This window comes from Psittacula echo, assembly GCF_963264785.1.
Source record: "Psittacula echo genome assembly, chromosome: 24".
Taxonomy (NCBI): domain Eukaryota; kingdom Metazoa; phylum Chordata; class Aves; order Psittaciformes; family Psittacidae; genus Psittacula; species Psittacula echo.
In genome coordinates this window covers 4,862,529-4,882,589 of record NC_137759.1, presented here as the reverse complement: position 1 = coordinate 4,882,589, position 20,061 = coordinate 4,862,529, and the positions used below count along the sequence as shown (strand labels likewise).

Below are 20,061 nucleotides of genomic sequence, written 5' to 3'. Positions count from 1 at the left end.
AAAGTCATCAATTAAATTAAAACCTTAAGTTTTCTTGGTAATGCATGTGTCAGAATGCTCACATACAGATCTGCAAAACATTCAGGAGCAAATAGTTCAAGAAGCTTAACTTCAGCTTTTGAGGACACTTCCCAACCTGGACACAGCTGACAGTAACTGCAGATCACAGTATCTACAGGCATTCAAAGCACATTGGCTGCACCTTAGAGAAGCGCATCTCCGCAGAGCAGTTAACAAGAAGGACACTTCAAGTCTTCAGAGTTACTGAATACCATCAAGTTTCACAGCTGAAAGATTCTGGAGTATACGTGGGATAGGATGTAGAACAAAAGGGACTTCCTGGTATTTTGCTAAAGAGTTCCCCATTTTAAGAGCAGACCAAATAGCAGAAAACTCTGCTTCCAAATTAAATCTGGCAGATCTGCTGTGTAGGCTGCAACAGAGCTGAATTCTGCTAACTCAGAGGGATAAATAAACGCTATTTTTATCAACAGAAAACTAAATACCTGCTTTTACAGTTGTAAAAAATTAAGGAAAGGTTGAAAACATTCAGCTGTTTGAATTGCCAAATGTGACTGTTCCTAAGCAGCAAAGAGAACACAGCAGTAAATATGGCCCATAACAGTGCTTTTAAAACAATGCAAGCCTTGGCAAATTACCTTCTTTTCCTCTTCCTCCTGTACTACCTTTTTCTCTTTCTTCTTTCCTTTCTCTCTCTCCTTTTCTTTGTGTTTCTTTTCCTTCTTTTTGGGTTTCTTGCTCTTCTTCTCTACTAGGAGAGCTTCTGAGTCTGGCGACTTCAGGGTCTCAACGTTCCTGTGTCTCTGCACTGGGAGCTTCTCACTGTCTGCTAAGGGTCTTAAAAATAAAGAGCCCATTACCCTTCTGCAAGCAGTCTCCCTTTACTCACATTATCTGCTGGGTGTCCAAGACAAGGCATGCTTTGTTTCAAAAGAGTTAGCCCCCAAAGTCTTAAATGGGCACACACTTCTGTACCTGAAGTTTATTTGTGTAACTGCAGACACTGCCCTTATGGATTAGAAATTCATGGAAACAATGTGAGCGTGACAGAGACAAGCTCTTGCTGACGCCTGATCACTCCTGAAAGTTCTAACTACAGACTTGCAGGCTGAGTAACACCTCTATACACACAGTGTTCTGCTGCATTTCTGTGGGACCACTCTCAAAGAAAGAGTGAAGATGTGAAACAACAACAGTAGGAAGCATTTGCAACACTGAGGAAATTCAAGCAGTGGAATGACAGTATGGCTCAAACAGGGCACGTCGTTTGTTGCTACTGTTCTAAGTAAGAAATTGTTCGATTCTGGAAGCTAATGCTATGAATCTCTACCATTACATTATAAAAGTTGTGTTTAATTTTAGATACCCTCTTCCATGAGCACTAGTTCAGATTTACACTGTCCCCCAAACCCATTACTTCGGGGGAAAAACCACCACAGGAATTTCTCCATTCTTGTCAAACACTGTCCAGAAATCAATGAGAAGTTCACTCAATTGCCTCCTCTTCTATTTCTACAGCTTTTACTTCACATTAATTTTCACGTTTCAGCAGCAAAAGCAGTTCAGGAATATTTCTAATAGCCTCATCTGCCTTAATCTTTTGCTTATATTTCAGGAACCACCAGACCAAATGCATTTTTACTTTGAAACGGACATGGTAAGGACAAGATGGGCTCTGTGTGAACACTAAGCAGATCTCACCTTTAAGCTACCTCCCATACACCTGTACAGGAACAGGGATTGCTGCTGAAAGTCAATGATCTCACACAAATTTGAGGGTGATTTCAATAGTTTCACCTCCCTTCAAGTATTTCTGCTGTCCACTGAAATCAGCCAACCTGACAAAGAAGGTCAATCGCTTATAGTGATGTGCTCTTACCTGGAAGGCTTCCCTGAAACCAGACTGCATGTGAGCGTGACACAGACATAGCAGTGCAAGCACAGAAAGAAAGAGAGAGGACAGAGACATGAGAAAACACGGCAGGAGAGCACACTGACTCCTACAACATGGAAGGAGAATGGATGGAAACAATACAGAAGTCCAAAGATGCCTCCTGGAGCCCGGTGTTCAGAAACTGCTCTCTGCTCAGTGTTTGCACTGTTGAGGTGTAGAATTTGATTTGAGAACTGCAGGGAATGGTACAGGCTTTAAAGTTAGCAGAGAGAGAGGTACTACACATGCACACGTGGGCTTGCACAAGCCTCAGAACTTCTCAGGAGGCATCCACAGACCATACATCAGCATTATTTTTAGCATGGTGTTTGTACAACAGCGACTAAAACCCCTCTACGTGCAATACTTAACAGCCCACTGCTAATCATCACATGGCATGCAGGGACCTAGAGTCTGCTGCACTGCAGCCTGAGGTGCTCATATGTGAACAACTCTAGTAGCTGAATGGGGATTAGACTCTGGTCAAAGTCACTATGGGCAGTTTATACAATCAATCATATTAGAACAACGTTTTTCAACAGTGGAACCACCCATTGTCCACAGGGCAATGGGGATGCTAAGAACTGGCTGTTACTGGTCAAATGATCACAGCGCAGAGCACACAGGCTTGCCATGCTCACAGTGGATCTGAGATGAACACAGATGAAAGCAGGTCACACTTGATGCCAGTGCGGGTTAGATCAGAGACAACACTACCCCCAAAGCTCAGACTGATGACTCTCTCACAGTTGATCCGAGCCACACTGCCTGGGCTTTCCAAGTCCATTCAGGTACACAAAATGATTCTCCTGCCCTTCCCAAGCCTCCTGCTACTGCAGCAGATTAGCTTTCAGCAGCTATGCTGCAGTGGGAACCAACACGTGGGTGGTCATCTGAGGTTACATCCATGACACAGCAACACCAGTCTCACCTAGAGGACTGTAGGTACGTAGTGCCTTTGCCTGTTCAGCCCCAGACCTGCCCTCATGCATTTTGATTAGCAATTAAGTAAATTCACATACAAAACTGTCACTTACTTATCCAGATCTATATCAAGTGCCTTATATGGATCATTGGGATCTTTGTCATCTTCATCACTGGGCAAAGCATTCTGCAGGAGAGATAAAGAGACTATCCACTGAAGCAGCAAACCACAGGCAACTTCAGAACTAAAGCTTTACATCATAGAACGACAGAACGGTTTGGGTTGGAAAGGACCTTAAAGCTCATCCAGCCCATCCAGAGGCAGGGACACCTTCCACTAGAGCAGGTTGCTTCAAGCCCTATCCAACCTGGCCTTGAACACTGCCAGGGATGGGGCATCACTCAAACCAGTTTAACAGGCCAGCCTGCAGTCGGACACAGTAAGTTATAGGAACAATGCACTGTAATGCAGCATCTGGTTACAAGATCAATTTAGAACAGAAAATCTATTCTTCATAAACTGCCAGATTTGAATTGCTGCTGTTGGGTTTTGATTAAAGGAAATTTGAGGAACAAATACAGATGACATCATTAGCATGCACAATTAATTACAATCAGCTGCAAACCTGCTGACTAGACAGCAAGTTAACGTCAAAGTGAAGCAGCAGAGCATAACAAATGAAGTCACTATTTGGACAGTGTTACTTTTACAGCAGAGATGCATATTGTTTGTTTCGTTGGGTTTGGGGTTTTTTAAATAGCTTCAGTGGCAATTTTTGTCTTTTTGTGCACAGAGACAATCACTTCTCCTGCTGCAAAGGACAGCTGAGGATCATCTCAATCAGTCACTTCCTAAACAGCTTACAAGAAATCAGAGCTCTTGAACTGCAACAATACAGACTGGCTGGCAGCTCCGGGGGAAAATTCTCTCAAGAAGAGCACACAGATAAACCCCACAGCTCTGCCCACCAACCACAACAACTGACCTCTGGCATCTCCTCTGTGATGATATCGACGTGGTGAGCTGGAGCAATGTCCTCCTCACTCTCTGTGTGCAGGGAGTTATGGCGATGGTGTTTACCCCTCTTCTCCTTTTTCTGCTTTTTCTTCTTCTTGTCTTTCTCCAGTTTCTGTTTATGTCTTCGCTCTTCTTCCAGTTTCACATACTGGTCAGACATAGGCATTCCTGCAGAGGAAGCCAAACTGCTTTCAGGCTACAGTCCACATGGACACTGATCACTGAAAACAGCATGTCAGGAATGAACCTCGCTTCTAGCTGCTCAGAATTAGAGGATCATGCTCCTGTATCATGCTTCCCTCTCATCTCACAGCCCCTCTATCACCAGCTGTACTTCCATCTCTCCAGAAATAGGATAGAGCTCTATCCTGCTCCCACATTAACTGGATTAAATTGTCTTGAGAGGAACTGCACTTGGACTGCAAAGTACTATTTTCAACACATGTGAGTTCAGAGGATGCATTTAAGAGTTTAATGAAAGTATCCTTGCTCCTTGCCCTTAAACACCTAAGGAAGAATTCCTAAGAAGGGCTCATCACTTTTGCTTAACTGAATTTCAGTAATTAATTTTAAAGATCAGCTGCACTTACCTGGAACTTTTAAGGGGACGGAAAGGTCAATCTGGACCACAGGAATATGTTCCACACCTGGAGTGTCTTGGTATTGCTGGGAAAAGGAAAACCTGTTACATTCTGAGCACTGGCAGATACAAACCTATATAAACAGATGCATTTCAAAACAGCAAGCAGTTTAATCCTTTAAGTGAACATTTTAAAGGATAGGAATGGAATAGCTCCGTACTAAATCCTGTGTGGTAGCAGAGTGTATTTTAGAGCCAGTTGATAACTATCATAGAAGACCTCACTTTTAGCTATTTTTTTTAACCTGCTACTGGCCTAAAGTTGCACCTCTGAAGAGTTTTTCGTTTGTGTTTTATTTCTAATAACTTTCAAAAGGTAAATTTTGACATTTGAGTTGAGGAAAATGGGACAGTCCATAGCATATACAGGGAATAAAGCAGGTTCTTTCCCTGAAAAAGATGTTAAGAAGAGACCACAATGACCTTTTGATCTATAAAACACACTGCATGTTCATGCACTGCTCTTAATGAAGTGTCCAGCAATCTGAACCCGGTGTTGGGACAGATTACCTGCACAGGAGTTTGTGACACAAGGGCACAGAGAAGTGATTCTCTACAGCTTTTAGAGAGCCCTTGCTGACATCTAAATTCCATGCTTTCCATGACAAGTTAATTCAGATTGTTCCAAACTACTGTGTAATGGGAGCTGGGACAATTAAAGCTTCCTTATTCCTAAGCTGAAGGTCTCCCAGAGATTCCCAGAATGCTCTTGTGACGTTAGGTCATTTATGAGTTTCTTAACACAAACTGATTTATAGAAATAGTAGGTAGCCACTGCAGTCAGCACACTATTAAAAGTGATCAGAACTGTAGTGGGAGTAATCAGAATGTCCCAGAGGGAAGCTGTAGCTCCAACATTCACCGAGTCTTTACGCAAATCTACCAGGCCAGCAAGATATTTTAATTCAGGCTCACTTACCTTCTGTGGGGAAGGAGAGCTTTTAATGTAAAATGGGTTGTTTGCCTGTTCTTGTTTCCGGGCTTCTCGACGCTAAAACAAAAGAGGATTTGTAGTTAGAATGCCTGTTTGTAAGCAAGGAGAGATAAAAGGCATCAAAGTGCAAAATGCAATCTCCATGAATTTTTGGAACAATACATACATACTGGCTTGTGTATGATAAACCAGTTTTGAGTTACAAGACATACTACAGGTACTTTTACTACTGTAACAAACAGTCCTTAGAACACCTTTTCTTTGCTTTTTAATTGTAGACTAGAGATAGTAGTTGCAGGATAGAGACAGTAACTCCCAAAGACCAGATTTTAATGGCAATTCAGACGTTTCCATTTTCATTTTTGCAAAGAGAGGAAGAAGTGAAGCTCTGTATCAACAGAGTTTACTCTATGAAAAGAAAAAGGTCAGAAGCAGGAAAGGTGGCATCACCACTGAACAGTCACATTACAGGAATACACAGAAGCTGCTGAAGTCCACAAGCAAAGACGCTGCTGCTTCTTCTGCTGCTACAGAGCACACAGAACAACAGGAGTACACTTGCAATGGAGGTGTGTAAAATATCAAATAGCTGCAAAGCCCAGCACAAGTGTCCATCCTCAAGACTGCATGCTTCAAATGAACTGCACTAGACACCACAGTTCACAGGTCACATTTTTTACAAGAGCCAAGCTTTCTTAGTATCTTGTTTCCATCTGGACAAGCTAGGCAAGCTGGACTGCCAAGAGAACTCTGTATCGGATGTATTCCACAGTGCCTAAAAAAGTACCTGCATTCAGATACATGTATTTTGTTCACATCAGATCATCAGATTCCCTGAGCTGTAGAAAGCAGAATGGTTCTGTGTACACAGAGAATCCACAACAGCTCCAACTGCTTACAACATCACTACTGAATTATGTAGGGAAAAGCATTTTAACGTTCACTCACTCTGGCCAGTTCCTCTTCATCTATTTCTGGCTGTCTATGTCTGGAATGTCTTTGTTCCTCATCATGAAAAATTGTTTTGGGCTTTTCCTCTTCAGACTCACTGTCTGATGGAGGTTCATTGATCCAGGCATCAAGGTCCAACCTGGTGAAGAATTGCAATAAACAAACCATTTGACTCAGTACCCCTGAGTATTTCAGTGCTTCTCATTATATATTTAGCTTTATTATTTAAGAGTTTAAAGGTTTAAATAAGGCTTTGGGAGAGAGAAGGAACCCTACCCCTCTGGAACTGGTACTTTCTTCTGTGCTTTAGGAGCCACAGGGTTCAGCTCACCAGCAAACAGCGCTATTACTTCCTCAGCTACTGGTACTTCTTTCACTTGTAGCTTCTGAATGTATTTTATTAGTTGCAAGATGCAAGAAGCCTAAAAACAAAAGCAGAAGTAATTTGAGAATTAATATCAACCAACTGAACAAAAAAGCCAGAAATCAAACTGCAACACAAGTCAGCAGAAGAGACATTGTTGTACTCCATTAAGGGAATTAAGAGAAGCAGCATAAACTGTAGGTTTAGGGCAAATGCAAACTAATCCCTGTTAACCCCCTCATCTGACTGTGCCCTTCCTGTGTCCTTAGGTGCTTGCATCACTTGAAATTTAAATTGCTTTGAGTGAAAGGCCTGCAGTTTTCAGAGGTGGTATTGAACTGGAATAGAACCTGGGCTCTGACCTGAAATGTCACCACCATTGCTACTGCAGCTCTAGAGCTTCTCTTCACACAGTTACACAAGCACAGAATTCAAGTGCCAAGCCATCGATAACAGCTTATATAGAACGTGCATGGCCACAGAACATTACACATCTGCTTCAGAGAAAGGAGAGACATCGTATGATCAATTCCCAAAGTACTTTTGGTCTCTTACCCGCTCCTGAACTTCTAGGTCTGCACTCTGTACAAACTGAGGCAACCTGTCAATCATCAGCTGTGTGATTTCCTGAGCTGCTTCCTTCTCCCCAGCTTGCTCTTTCTGCTGCAGGATGGATGCATAAAGCTTCACCATGTTCTGCACATAAACTGCCTGGATGTGGCCTGGGAGAGTTGTCACTTTAGGCCTCAACATTGCTTCTAAAGTTTGGTTTGATTCCTCGAGGTGCCTATAAGGACAGAATGGACAGATGAAAGACAGCAACTGAGAAATTTCTACCTTTCAGTCTTCGTGGAGATTTTTTGGGGTTTTGAAAATGTGATCAAACAGAAAGTATGTTCACACATTCAAGAGACAAACCCCATCTATTTAAACTAAAAGACAACACTGATCTAAGAACAAGGAAAATTGTGCTACTGTGGGCACAGAGAAGTTTTGAGCAAAAAATGACTTCTAAATCTCAGGAAGGTTCTGCAAAAACCTTTCAGTAAGGGCAAAACAGGGAGGGGAGTAAAAACTGATTCAGTCAAACACAACAATATAAGTGGGATTAGACTTTAATGATTAAGGAGCTCCTTTAAAGTCTTAAGCTCTTGCAGCTTATATCCACAACTATGCCTTCCTGAATAAGTGGGCAGGACTACAGAGACAAGAAAAATGACCAGATATTCACAGTGAAGTATCTGTCTTGGCTAGAAACAGCTGAATGGCCTGTGGGCTAAAGGAGAAGGAAACAAGCAATCACTCTGTTAGCTTTAGGGTGCATATTCTGAACTATCCTTTCTTAAAAACACGTTTCAGGGACCAAAATCTCTGTCTGAAAGAAGCCACTCCAAGCATGTCAGGTTTTGTGTTTGCACTTACTCAGAGAACTCCCCACATATCCAAGCAGCAGCATAAAGCACCTCACAGATCCCATTTCTCTGGGTGTTGCTGGCTATGAGATGAGCATTGTCCAGAAGCATGGCCATTTGAGAAACTGCAAATTTACGAATAGCTTTAACTCTGATGGCTACATCCAACATCTGAGCTGCTATAAGGTGCCCATGCCGTGTGCCTTCCAGTCGGGTCAGCTCCACCAAGATGCTGATGTACCTACAAAAAGTAAAAAGGATGCAATTTTATCAGCAGTCAATCAAGTGTTACCATTGCTGATCTCCAAAAATGACACATAAAACCACTGACCATTCAAAATTTGTGATATACTGATAATTGGACTGACTACAAATATCTATGATTTTGGTCAGCAGCTCATCCCGGTATGTCGTCCCTTCTGCTTTATCCACGTGAATCATCAGTTTCTTCACTATCTCCATCAAGTTCTTCTTTGATACCTGTTAAAGAGTTATTGAAGGGTTCAACCACAACAGCCATTTCCCATACTGTCAAGTCCTTTTAATTCCATTAAAACAGCTGCTAGCTCTTTGATGGGCCTGTGTCATGTGTTAACAAGGAATCAGAACCACCCCTCTAGGCCCCAGTTTGGTCACAATCCAAAAAGGAACCTGTTAATCTCTTTTCAATGCTGTTATTAAAGAGGAGCCAGGACAAGTATGCAAGACCATGCTGTGCCAGATGTTTTACTTATCATAAGGGCCAGAAACAATCAGAGAGCTGTTACCACAAGACTACTGGGGAGAAGAGAAAGTTGCATGGTTTTTTAAGCATCAACCTCCTAAAGGGTCACAGGGGCAGGAGAGGAAAGGAAACACACGCAGCAACATACCATGCCATACAGGAGATCTAAAGCTCTGAGTCGGATAGACTCATCTTTGTCATCCAAACACTGGAGAATGAGATCCTTGTGAGACTGAACTGACTTAGGATGTGTTTTCAGGATTTTGGACATAGCTAACAGTCCCAGGTATTTCACTGTGAAAGACAAAATAAAACTTCTTTCCAAATATAGAAACACTGCTTTGTGTTGAGCATGAAATCTTGATACCACGTGCTTCTACTGAAATACACTTGAATAAAAATCTATGGTGAGAAAAGGCATTTTTGAGAAACAGTGCATCACAGAATATAGCCTTTAATTTCATAATCCCGTATAGAGGCACATAATTACACATATAATCTTAATCACAGTCATCTTGCACCTCAGGTTTTATCAGTGATTTGAAAATATGTAATATATAGAAACTATAGGGGGCTTGAGAATAGCTATCTTAGAATGAACACGCACTGAAGATTGGTGTATTAAGTAGGAGCCCTATTCTCAATGGGAAAAATTCAGATGGCAGGTAAAAGGTTTGTACAAAAAAGGGTTTCACAGTGCTCTTTGCAGTCACTAAAATAAGGAAGTGCTCACTTTTGCATTTTACTATTATGCTTACACTGTCAAATACCCCTCGCTACTTTCCAAGCAACAAGTTCCTACAAAGGGGAAACCTCAAGCAGGGAAAGAGCACTGGTTTAGATTCACCAGACCACAAAGAACAGCAATGATATGATTTGGTTTTCAAAAAGCTCATTATAAAGAAGTGCTCACTATCAAAAATCATCTCCACATTCAAAATCCCAGCACTCGTTCACGACATACCGGGCAGGAGGACAACACTGAACAAGCTGTCTGGAGGAACAGCTCGTGCCTCTAAGACCACTGCAATTTCTCCCCAGTGGTTGGTTGCTAAAAACTTCCATGAAGACATGCAACATACTTACAGTTCTGGTCAGAATCTTCTATCAATATCCTTAACTTCTGAACACAAAGCTGAAAAGAAAGACCACATCATGCTTACTCCAAGCCTTAAAAGTCTTAATTAAAAGACATTAATGTGCACTCAACACAGCAGGAAGCATTCTGACCAAGACCAAGGCTTCTAGGTAAGAGGGTCTTGTTGCATTAACAGATTTCAAAACAAAAGGAACCCCTGCATGATTGTATTGACAGCAGCAGCTGAATAAGAGTTAGGAAAACTCTAAATGAGAAGAATCTTCATTTTAGAGCAAAGGAAATTAGGGAATTTATATAGGAAATGCTTCTGTCTGTAGGACTCCACCTGAGCAAGAGTGCTTCAGGGAGCTACTGCTTTAACTTCTGGCAGAGGAACATAATCCAGTTTCCTCACGGCACTTGGGTTACACAGTAGAGCAGAACAAACAGCCCCCATCAAACCCCAGTGCTGTACCTGGATGCTAGCACTGTGATTAGGCATCCCAGAGGACAGAGAGATCAAAACTGAAACACATAAGCACACATTTCAGTTAGTATTCCTGTGTTGTGAATGAATGCAGCACTACAGGTCAACAGCCAGCTCAGCTCATAAGGAAAGACGCCAGTTGATTTTGTTGTTTCTCTGTTTGCTTGGATTTTTAGGGGGGAGAAAGTTGGGACACAAACTATAGCTTCATATTCTTTAAGAGTAATAACAGCAGAGCAGAGAATAAAAGTATGAAGCTATGAACTGCTGCAACAGCCAGGTCAAAGCTGCTTTTCATTATGCTTTGCTCTCATTAAGGTTTGTTTTACTGCTATCACATAGCAGACAAGACCGTAAATGTGTCATCAACTACTGTATAGCTGAATTTTTACACAGGCACTTCCATAATGTAATGAGATGCAGCAATGGAACCTGGAGTTTAATGCAATTATATTTAATCAAGCCAGCAAGAGACTGGAGGCACAAATCAGGTCCTCTTGTTGATTCCATTGGATGTCCATAAAGCTCTGGCTGCACACAGCCCTGCAGCAGAGGTGCTGTTACACTGATAACTGCTGCTGTCATACAGCACAGCCAAGCCAACACCAATGCTGAGCAAGTCACACAGGCTGGCCCTGGTGACTAATAAGTACAGTGGCATTCTGCTCTCCATAATGAGGGCTCCATTTCAAAGAAGGTGGGTTGGATGCTCTGGTTTTGGGTCATGAAGAGAGCTGGTAGGTACAAGGTGCTGCTCTAATGCAGGCACATAGCTTCCCATCTCACCTTCTGAATCTGAGCTTTACATTACAGCACCTGAGGTGTACTGGGGGTGTGAATTCCCCTTTAATCCACAGAATCACCCTGCTGTGTCTCAGGGAAGCACACACTGATCCACAACAGAATGAACCTCCATGGTATTTTTCCCCCCCATCGTGTCATCTCACATTTCCCTCCAGGAATGAAATGATTGCAGAGTGAGTGACAGATCACCCTTTCCTCTTCAAACTGACCCAGTACAGCAAGTTCCTGCATCATTATCCAAACTACACACAAGAGACAGGCTAATGGCCCAACTGTGGATGTCAATAACCCTCCGGTTCCACATGAAGACATGAAAAGTGCCAAGTCTGAGCAGCAATGCTGTGTCACCCCTTTCTAGCTTTGTTTCTCTCTCACTCCCCATTATGGAACTCGCATCCCTTCCCCAGAAACTGAAACTGTTAATCAATGATTCCAGTTACCTCCTTTAAGGAATTACATCAGGTTTTTAAGGTGTGAAATTGGAGCATCAAAAAAAATAAGTCTGCTCTTTTGTCACATAAGAAAACTTGGTCCAAATTTCCATGAAGCATCAGTCTTTTAATTATGCTGCTGGTTTACTTCCTAGTTTTAGTAACATTTAGGAGCTTGCATATAAATAATCACCCATTGTTCATCCTTTCAGCCTTTAGTAAATACAATGTAGCTGTATTAACTTAGCCTTGACTGATAACAAGGGATTTCAGTGACAGTTATGCAGTAACACACATCAACATTTGCCAGGTGACTTATTTCAGTTATCAAATACATTAAGTTAAAAAAGGTTTACAGATGGTGTTAATGGATGACAAAGTTCATCATGGCTTGTTTCTAAGTTACAAATTTCAGTTCTCACCTGCTATTACTGTGTTCACACATTCATATAAGAGAGACATCGCTGAAGTGCTGAAACAGAAATCAAGTATTTTAAATAAGGAATAAAATGGGCACATTTTGAGGAGTTGTCAGCAGTAGCTTGGAGCTAGTTAACACCTTTAGTTATACAAGAAGTTGGCAGTATTCTGGCCCATGTACCTTCAAGCTAGATGAAATGCTTCTCACTTTAAAACTGTTGGGAGAAGGAACGAACACTCATTTTAAACTGAATGCTTAAAAACCAATCTTGGAGAAGCAGCAAGTACCAGCACTGCAACACAAGGAACAGGGAAAGAAGCGGTTACTCCAACCCTCAGCACCCGTTACTGAGCGCTGAAGCAATCTTGTCCAAGGATCAAATGAAATTCTCTGCCCAAGGTCAAAAATTCCTGATAAGGCAGCAGATGGAGAACCTCAAGTCTCCCTCTCCAAAGGGAACAAGTCACGTATAAGCAACAGCCTCCTTTGGTGTGCACATACACACACTTGCTCCTCCCTATGAGCGAGCAACCCATTTTCAACATATGATTTGCCCCAAAACTTCAATTCAAGACAACTTTTGCCAGCTGAACACACACATAGTGCCATTCTGAGGATTTCAGAGCTACTTAGCAATCCTGATCTACACAAGAGGGAAACACAGTGAACCTCACAAGCAGCAAAAGGAGCAGACTGCAGAAGCGAGGGCTGCAGAGGCAATGAGCAAACAGCTCTGGAGGCAGACGTCAGCAGCGATACCGTGAAGGTCACTCAGCACACTGGATAACTGACTCCAGCACGTTCAAACAAAGACCATCAAGTTTTGTTCCCTGTGCACTTCATGATGGTCATGGGTAGTCTGCCTTGTGTCAAAGTGATACGAGATCCCAAACGATTGAATAGAGACCAAACTGAACAGGGTTAAGTCCTCACAAGCAACAAAATGAACGACTACCGTGGGAACTGGGGAGAGAAAAGTAGAGGCAGGATTGAAGACATACAGTTCATCTTCCTGCTGTTTCTGGTGAATTTGTATCTACTTGTCACTGCTGAAAAACCCCTCTTTAGGTATTTGGATGCAAGGCTGCTGGATGGTCTGCTCCGAATCAGTCTTAAAGGTAAACTAGCAGGACAGACAGAAACTGTTTGGCTTGAGCTGCTCGAGCAGTGACATCTCTCATACATACCTATGGATGAGGTTGGTCAGAGGCTCAATCAATTTCTTCCCCAGCCTAGGTTCTAATGGAGTAAGAGCACCAAACTATTAAAAGAAGTGCAGACAAGAAAGTGATTCAATAGCTGTTTTTAAGCAGTATAAAAAGCATGATTTCAAGTGCAGCTCATTATATTTAAACCAAGCTATACTGAAATGCTTTTCTCTCTTGGGTTATGTTAACAAACATCAGAAGATATTCCTGGTTTCTTTGTATTCGGATTTCCTGGTAACTATACCTCCAAGCAAGAAATCTATTTTTGCACCCGAGATGTTTCAGTGAGAGCCCCAATCCTGCAAACGCCCATCCAGAATACTTGCCAGTTTTATGATTTTAATGAGAACCCAATTATTGGTAGAGGACGTCATCAGCTTGAAGAAGAGGGGAGCAAGGGAAAGGTAGTTCTTGGGATTGCGTCGAGCCAGCTCACAAATAACATTTACTGCAGCAGACTGCACACCTGGGAAAGAGAGGTGGCAAAAGCAGACATCTCATCAACACGTTCATTGTAGTCGAAGCTTCTAGAGCAGAACCCACAGAATGAGAGCAGCTAAAGATCCAAGTGGAATGGATCAGCCTCACTACCTCTTCCCAACAAAACCCCAAACCCTGAAGTATTTTCAATAGCCAAAGTTAAGTAAGTAACAAACCATTAAACAGCTTTGTTCCAGACAAAGTTAATCCACTAATACCGCTTCAATAGCTTCATGTTTGAAGTAATAATTTTGAAGGCATTTTAAAGAATGGATATTTAATATGGCAACATCTGTCAAAACTCTATGTGCTCATGTACCTATTAAACAGGCCAACCAGCACCCAAAAGATGATTACAGCATTTCCCACGTATTCTTCTCTCCATAAATTCCAAAAGCAGATCTATGTACATGCTTTGGAGCAGAAGTAATTCCCTAAAATGCACTCACCAGGATCTGGATCTTCAAGTTTTTCTTTAAGGCGAGGAAATGCGGGACGGAGGGACTCTGGGTATTTCAGAAACACTTTGTACATGATTAACACTGCCTTCTTCCTGATGTAAGGCTTTGTATGAGACATCTGTTCAGGAAACAATTGCAGTCAGGCTCTTAGCAAATCTGTGTTTCCAGTTCTGCTCAAGGTCCTTACGTCCACTCTACTCTCTCAAAATTTCTTTCTGGGAGACTCAACTACTTTCTGAACACTCAGCTTTGAGGGGAGAGCAAAACAGCGTCCGTTATCATTAGAAATAACAGCAATAGTTGAGGTAATCCCCTTGAGCTAACTAAGCTCTGTAAAGGCTCCCCTTTACAAGGCAAAGCATCAATATTCACATGGGACAAGTCTAAATTTAACAGCTATTTACCAGATTTGAACTATTTCGTGATCTTTAATGACAGGACAAAGTGATTTCAATCTTATCAACTCACCAGTGTCATGATGTCATTTGCCAAGTCCCTGGCAAGATCTGGAGTAACAAAACAGGACAAGCCAGTCAGTGCAACTCCAGTATCATACTGGTTAGGGCTACTCAGATCCTAGAAAAGGAAAAACAGGCTCAAAAATTTAAGATCACACAGGATGTTAAGCAACAATTTTCTCAGTCCAATGTTGTTCAACCAATACACATGAAGCAGACTCTACTTCACCGGAGGATTTATGTCAACTCTTAACAGGAATGGCCTCCAACACCTGTAATAGGCAGCCAGCCTGGGCTTAATAATGGGCATAATTAATCCTAATTAAACAACAGCTGGATACTGCAGCATTAGAGCAATTAGACATCTAAAAAAAGACACCTTCCTCTGGTGGTATTTCAGGATGGGAAATAAGGTTTTAAAACTCTTGACATAATCACGAACATCTTTGAAGTCCTAAAAACCTGGTATTAAATACTAAGCCTACCAGGTCAGAGCCCAACTATCACCAGCTTGTTGAATGCTTAACAGTGAGTGAACAGTTTCATCTATTAGAGAAATGATGATTACTTCCCTTCCAAGCTGATGGCAGCACCATCCATAAAGGCAGAACACAAGCTGGGTGGGAGATACATTTCACTGGTCAAGTCTCCTTGGGCTTATTTGTATCCTGCATACTCCTACATCGTGTTTCAGGTATTTCTAAGCTTCAGACTCTTAACAATATTAATGTTCATATCTGACTGTGTTCAAGTATCCACCCAGGTTCGTGTGTACATGGAGGCTGCTTTAGGAGAGTTAAGCAGCATCACGCCTTCAGGATTCTCATTTGCACCTTATTATAAAACCTTTTGCAGGTGGTAGGAAATCAGATCCTACTTTAAGAATAATGAAATCTGCTTCTTCAGGAGCAACAAAACTGCAGATCATTCCAGCTTTAACAGATTTTGAGAACTGAGAAACCCTTAAAGTACAAAGTTGCTAGACGAATAAAACTTGAAAAAGCATAAAGATGCTTTTAAGTAAAAAGTCAAGACACAAAAGGAAGGAGTAGCCCAGAAAGTGACTGAAATTCAGTATAATAGTCTCCATCATAAAGAAAATGGTTGGACATTATTAAAGATATGCACTTTTCAGAGCAGAATGGCTTAAAAGATAAAGAGAAAATCACCAGTTATTTAGGAAAGATACAGGATGACACCCTACTGATCTTTTTTAAGCAAGTGTAAGATATCCGAACTAGTTAGATGGTAAAAATACAGGCACACCTTGTACTGGATCAGTCAAGTTTTAAAGTTGTGATACTTTAGAAAATTAAACATAAGAGCTTTGAAAATAGACCTGTAATCTGAAGCGTAGGAAAAAAGAATGCTGCAACCCAATAACTCAGGAAGAATCGAAGTCACAAAGCACTATGAGAATGAATATAACACTCTTTGGTACATTAATACAGAATACAACTTTACATACACTCTTCACTTCTACACACAATTACACCAAAGGTGTCAAAAGCTTATTACCAGCAGAAAACAGACCCTCACAGACAGAAAACCTGTAGAGCAAGATGACTGCTCATTTTACTTCAGGAATTTTTCTGATCCACTACATTCTTTTAAGAGCTGCCTAAGAGCGTGGTAATAGTACCAAAAGTTCTCATTGTCACTGTGTTGAACAAACAGAGAGCTGGTGTGAGACCGCACAAAGAAGTCTATGAACAGCTTTGAAGTGTTTCATTAATCCTTCAGCTTATGGAATGAGAGCAGATTGTAACCCAAGTGAACAGAATTCTATTCAAACACCTTCACGTTCGTAGAAGAGAAATTACTTCATACAGATCTGAAAATACAACCAGGGAGACAATGCAAGACAAAAATAAGGACTGAAGTAAAAAGTTCACCTTTCGGATCTGATTCGTAGTCAACATGATGACATCAGTCCCTTCATGAAAGCACTGAGAGGCCGCGAGGTAACCGATGCGCTGCAAAAGGCAAAGAGGAAAAGCAACATCTGTCAAGTCAGTTTAGACAATGCTCAGATGAACAACTACTGGCAGCTTCAAAACCAGTAACAAGAAGATGAACAATTAGCAGGAGGCTTGCATAACAGAAGAGGCATGACAAGGCTCTCTAGAAAAGGGGGTTTATATCAGGAAAGAATAAGCTCAGACAGGCAACATCTCCGGGGATAATACATCTATCTTAAGGATAATAAAACTAGCTTTACCTTCTCTACTTTGTTACAAGATAGAGATTCAATGACCCCAAAGATGTACAAATAAGCTACGATTGTTAGTAGAAGGAATGGAGAACATTACATTTATTTTGCCTGTGTTTACTCCTGACTTTCAGGTACTAAAGACTGATTTGGAAACTATTCCTTAGACAATAACATTCCACTCTGTTTGGTGAAAAAGGTCTGCAACACAAAGCATGAACATAAGTCTTCAAGTAACATTACAAAGCTCTTCCAAAATAAAATACTCCTGGCTATAAGGAATCTTAGGGGCCCTTCCTATAAAACCACCCCGTTTCTTCATGAAAGATATGTAGGTATTGCCAAACATCTGGCAGAAAAAGCCTAGCCAAGCAGGCCAAGTATTACGCATGTACTAGAAACAAAGACAGTTGCTTCCCTTCTGTATTGAAGAAAGCAAACCAAAAGATGACATCCCAACGCATTCAGACCCAGCTTGGCTGGTACAGCAGTAGCTACAACAGAGAACTCACTTTGAATGTAAACTTTGATGCACTCATGACTTCAATGATGTTGAAAGCAGCCCAACTGATGTCGTAGCCCAGCATCTGTAACTGTGAGCAGAGAAACAAAGATAACAACCTTCTGAAATAAGAGACTCAAGAAAATAGGTCAAGACACCTCACAAAAGTGAAGATACAACATGAGTCCAAAAATAACACTACAAGATTTCTCAAGTTCATGCAGAATGTTACATTCTACGCCACTCACAGGTAAGGGAAACAAGCCTTGATGTTCCAGAAACAAGATTTAAATAGTTTGCATTAATTCCAGGTAACACAGTGATATGAACATCAGTGGGAAAGGGTTCTTTCCAGGGTTGTATTTTTAACTAAAACCCAGAAGCACAAAAGTAATTCTTTAACAGTTTCCCTCTCTTTGACAAAGGACAGCATAAAGAGAAACAACCAGTTCCAAGAGCTCAGGCAACTATTTGATAAGGAACAATCCAGCTGAAAACAACTTCTTAAAATTGGGTTGGTTTTAAATCAGAGCAGCTTCTTGAGCTAACTCAACAAAAAACAACTGCACCAATCCTAGTGCCAGCACAATGAACAGGATGGGAATGTGCAGCCTTTGCTGTCAGGCACATGTGGGAGCATCTTCACCTGCACCAGTCAGGGAAGAGCAGGTACCCAGATCAGAGAGACTGGCTCCCAGTCAGCAATACAAAACCAAAGATGGGATCGCAGCATACCCCAGATAGGCACTTACGTATGTAAGTTTGCAGACTGCATTTGCTTTCACTGCAATGTTATCCTGCTTGAGCTCCTGCTTGATCTCATCGATGCACTGGGAGATGTATTTTGCCTGAGGAAAAACAAACAAAAATTTGCGCTCATTTACCAGTTTTGGAGATTTGCAGCATGTTAGTGGGGAGAAGCAGCAGAACTCATCACGTCACGTGCAAGGGCCAGAACTCACACGCACCACTAACTGATGAAACTCATTACCAAGAAACATCACAATTCTATTACAAAAACAAAAGCACACTGAGATATTTCTTCAATGGTTTCCTTTCTCCCTCAGAATTACATTGTTGAGTCCACAACTCGAGTTCCAGAGATTTGTTCCATCACGTACTATGGGGTCTGAACAAAACCAAGTTCCACCATCCCTGGAACACACACACTGGTCACTCGCCTCAATGGGAAGTCAGAGGTCACTGTGAGTCTAGAATAAAAACCTGTGTCAAACACTATTAATAGCCCACAGATTTAAGGTGACTGATGAAAACACACTCTACACTGCAGACGTACCCCACAACAGTCAGACTCATAATCTGGTTTAGGTTGGAAGGGGTTCAAAGCTCATCCAATCCCCTGCCACGGGCAGGGACCCCTTCCACTGGAGCAGCTTGCTCCAAGCCCCTGTGTCCAACCTGGCCTTGAACACTGCCAGGGATGGGGCAGCCACAGCTTCTCTGGGCACCCTGGGCCAGCGCCTCAGCACCCTCACAGGGAAGAGCTTCTGCCTAAGAGCTCAGCTCAGTCTCCCCTCGGGCAGGTTCAAGCCATTCCCCTTGGCCTGTCCCTACAGGCCCTTGTCCAAGGTAGAACCACATTTGTCATCCTGAGATTTCTACTAAACGTCTTTTTTGATCTTCACAGAGCTCCATTGTGACCCACTGCCCTGCTCTCCAGTGTAACCCAACTCAGCAGGTCTGATGGAAGAAAGCAGGAAATGAACTTACTTGAAGAAATTCAAGATATTCCTAAATGCCTGTACTTGGGATAGAAAAACCATATCTGCAATGGGAATTTTTATGTCAGGAAGGTGTGCTAAACACCAAACACATCTTTCCTCTAAGGAGATACCTACCTGTCCTCCTGGACAAATCGGTCACATCTGCCAAAACCAGAGATGGCCCTGCCCCAAAACACTTAACAGCATAGAGTCCAGGTGACACCTCCCTGGAGACAGAAGATTTGGGACTCAGAACCCTTTCCCTGAGTGTGATTCAGGTGCAGACAGCTCCCATGGGAAGTTTAAACTATAAAACAACTTCTGAGAGTAGAAGAGAAATGCTTGATCCAAGACACTGAACAAACGATGTATACAACATGCAACTGAGCTACAAATACCTTGTACCTCGCCTTGAATATTTTATGCCCACAGAGGAGCACGCGGGAACAGTGTCACCAAATCCCTCCCCACTGTATCTCGTTGCCACATCTTGGTCAGCAAGGTCAGCACTGGTTCGCAGTGCCGAACGCTAACGCACGCAGGTTCTTTATGTCTATAACCAGAAAGCGTTATCACCATTTCCCACAGTATCTATCCCCAAACTGTTTAAACATTAGCTTAAGTTTCCTGGTGACCCCTTGGAAGTTGAATGTAAAGCACTGTGTGACCAGGAGAGGAAAAAAACCCGAAACATAAAATCCCCAGAAAAGTTCAGTAACACCCAGTCCAGCACAGCTGAACACAGGCTCTGAGTCACCAGCCATACTGCCCCGGCAGCCTGCAGGCAAACCCTTCCCTACCAGTGAGCCTGACACAGAATCCCAGACTGGTCTGGTTTGGAAAGGACCTTAAAGCTCACCCAGCTCCAGCCCCA

General features: G+C 42.1%; 1 protein-coding gene across 5 annotated transcripts in view; it reads right to left on the bottom strand.

The window, feature by feature from the left end:
* Window positions 1-20,061, bottom strand: part of AP3D1 (adaptor related protein complex 3 subunit delta 1) — a 39,449-nt gene that overhangs the window by 8,264 nt on the left and 11,124 nt on the right. For all 5 annotated transcript variants that reach the window (XR_013958469.1, XR_013958470.1, XR_013958471.1 and 2 more), the window contains exons 2-22: window positions 18,216-18,311; window positions 17,474-17,554; window positions 16,645-16,725; window positions 14,760-14,867; window positions 14,280-14,409; window positions 13,677-13,816; window positions 13,330-13,403; window positions 12,144-12,193; window positions 10,475-10,524; window positions 10,008-10,056; window positions 9,070-9,215; window positions 8,529-8,677; window positions 8,208-8,438; window positions 7,341-7,572; window positions 6,698-6,843; window positions 6,419-6,560; window positions 5,456-5,527; window positions 4,487-4,562; window positions 3,865-4,064; window positions 2,992-3,065; window positions 660-858 (exon numbers count right to left, since the gene is read on the bottom strand). Coding sequence is in view for 1 of the 5 variants with exons in the window: in XM_080634096.1 (XP_080490222.1) it covers window positions 660-858; window positions 2,992-3,065; window positions 3,865-4,064; window positions 4,487-4,562; window positions 5,456-5,527; window positions 6,419-6,560; window positions 6,698-6,843; window positions 7,341-7,572; window positions 8,208-8,438; window positions 8,529-8,677; window positions 9,070-9,215; window positions 10,008-10,056; window positions 10,475-10,524; window positions 12,144-12,193; window positions 13,330-13,403; window positions 13,677-13,816; window positions 14,280-14,409; window positions 14,760-14,867; window positions 16,645-16,725; window positions 17,474-17,554; window positions 18,216-18,311 (2,526 nt within the window). In the remaining 4 variants the exon portion in view is untranslated. The remainder of the gene's footprint in view (window positions 1-659; window positions 859-2,991; window positions 3,066-3,864; window positions 4,065-4,486; window positions 4,563-5,455; window positions 5,528-6,418; window positions 6,561-6,697; window positions 6,844-7,340; window positions 7,573-8,207; window positions 8,439-8,528; window positions 8,678-9,069; window positions 9,216-10,007; window positions 10,057-10,474; window positions 10,525-12,143; window positions 12,194-13,329; window positions 13,404-13,676; window positions 13,817-14,279; window positions 14,410-14,759; window positions 14,868-16,644; window positions 16,726-17,473; window positions 17,555-18,215; window positions 18,312-20,061) is intronic.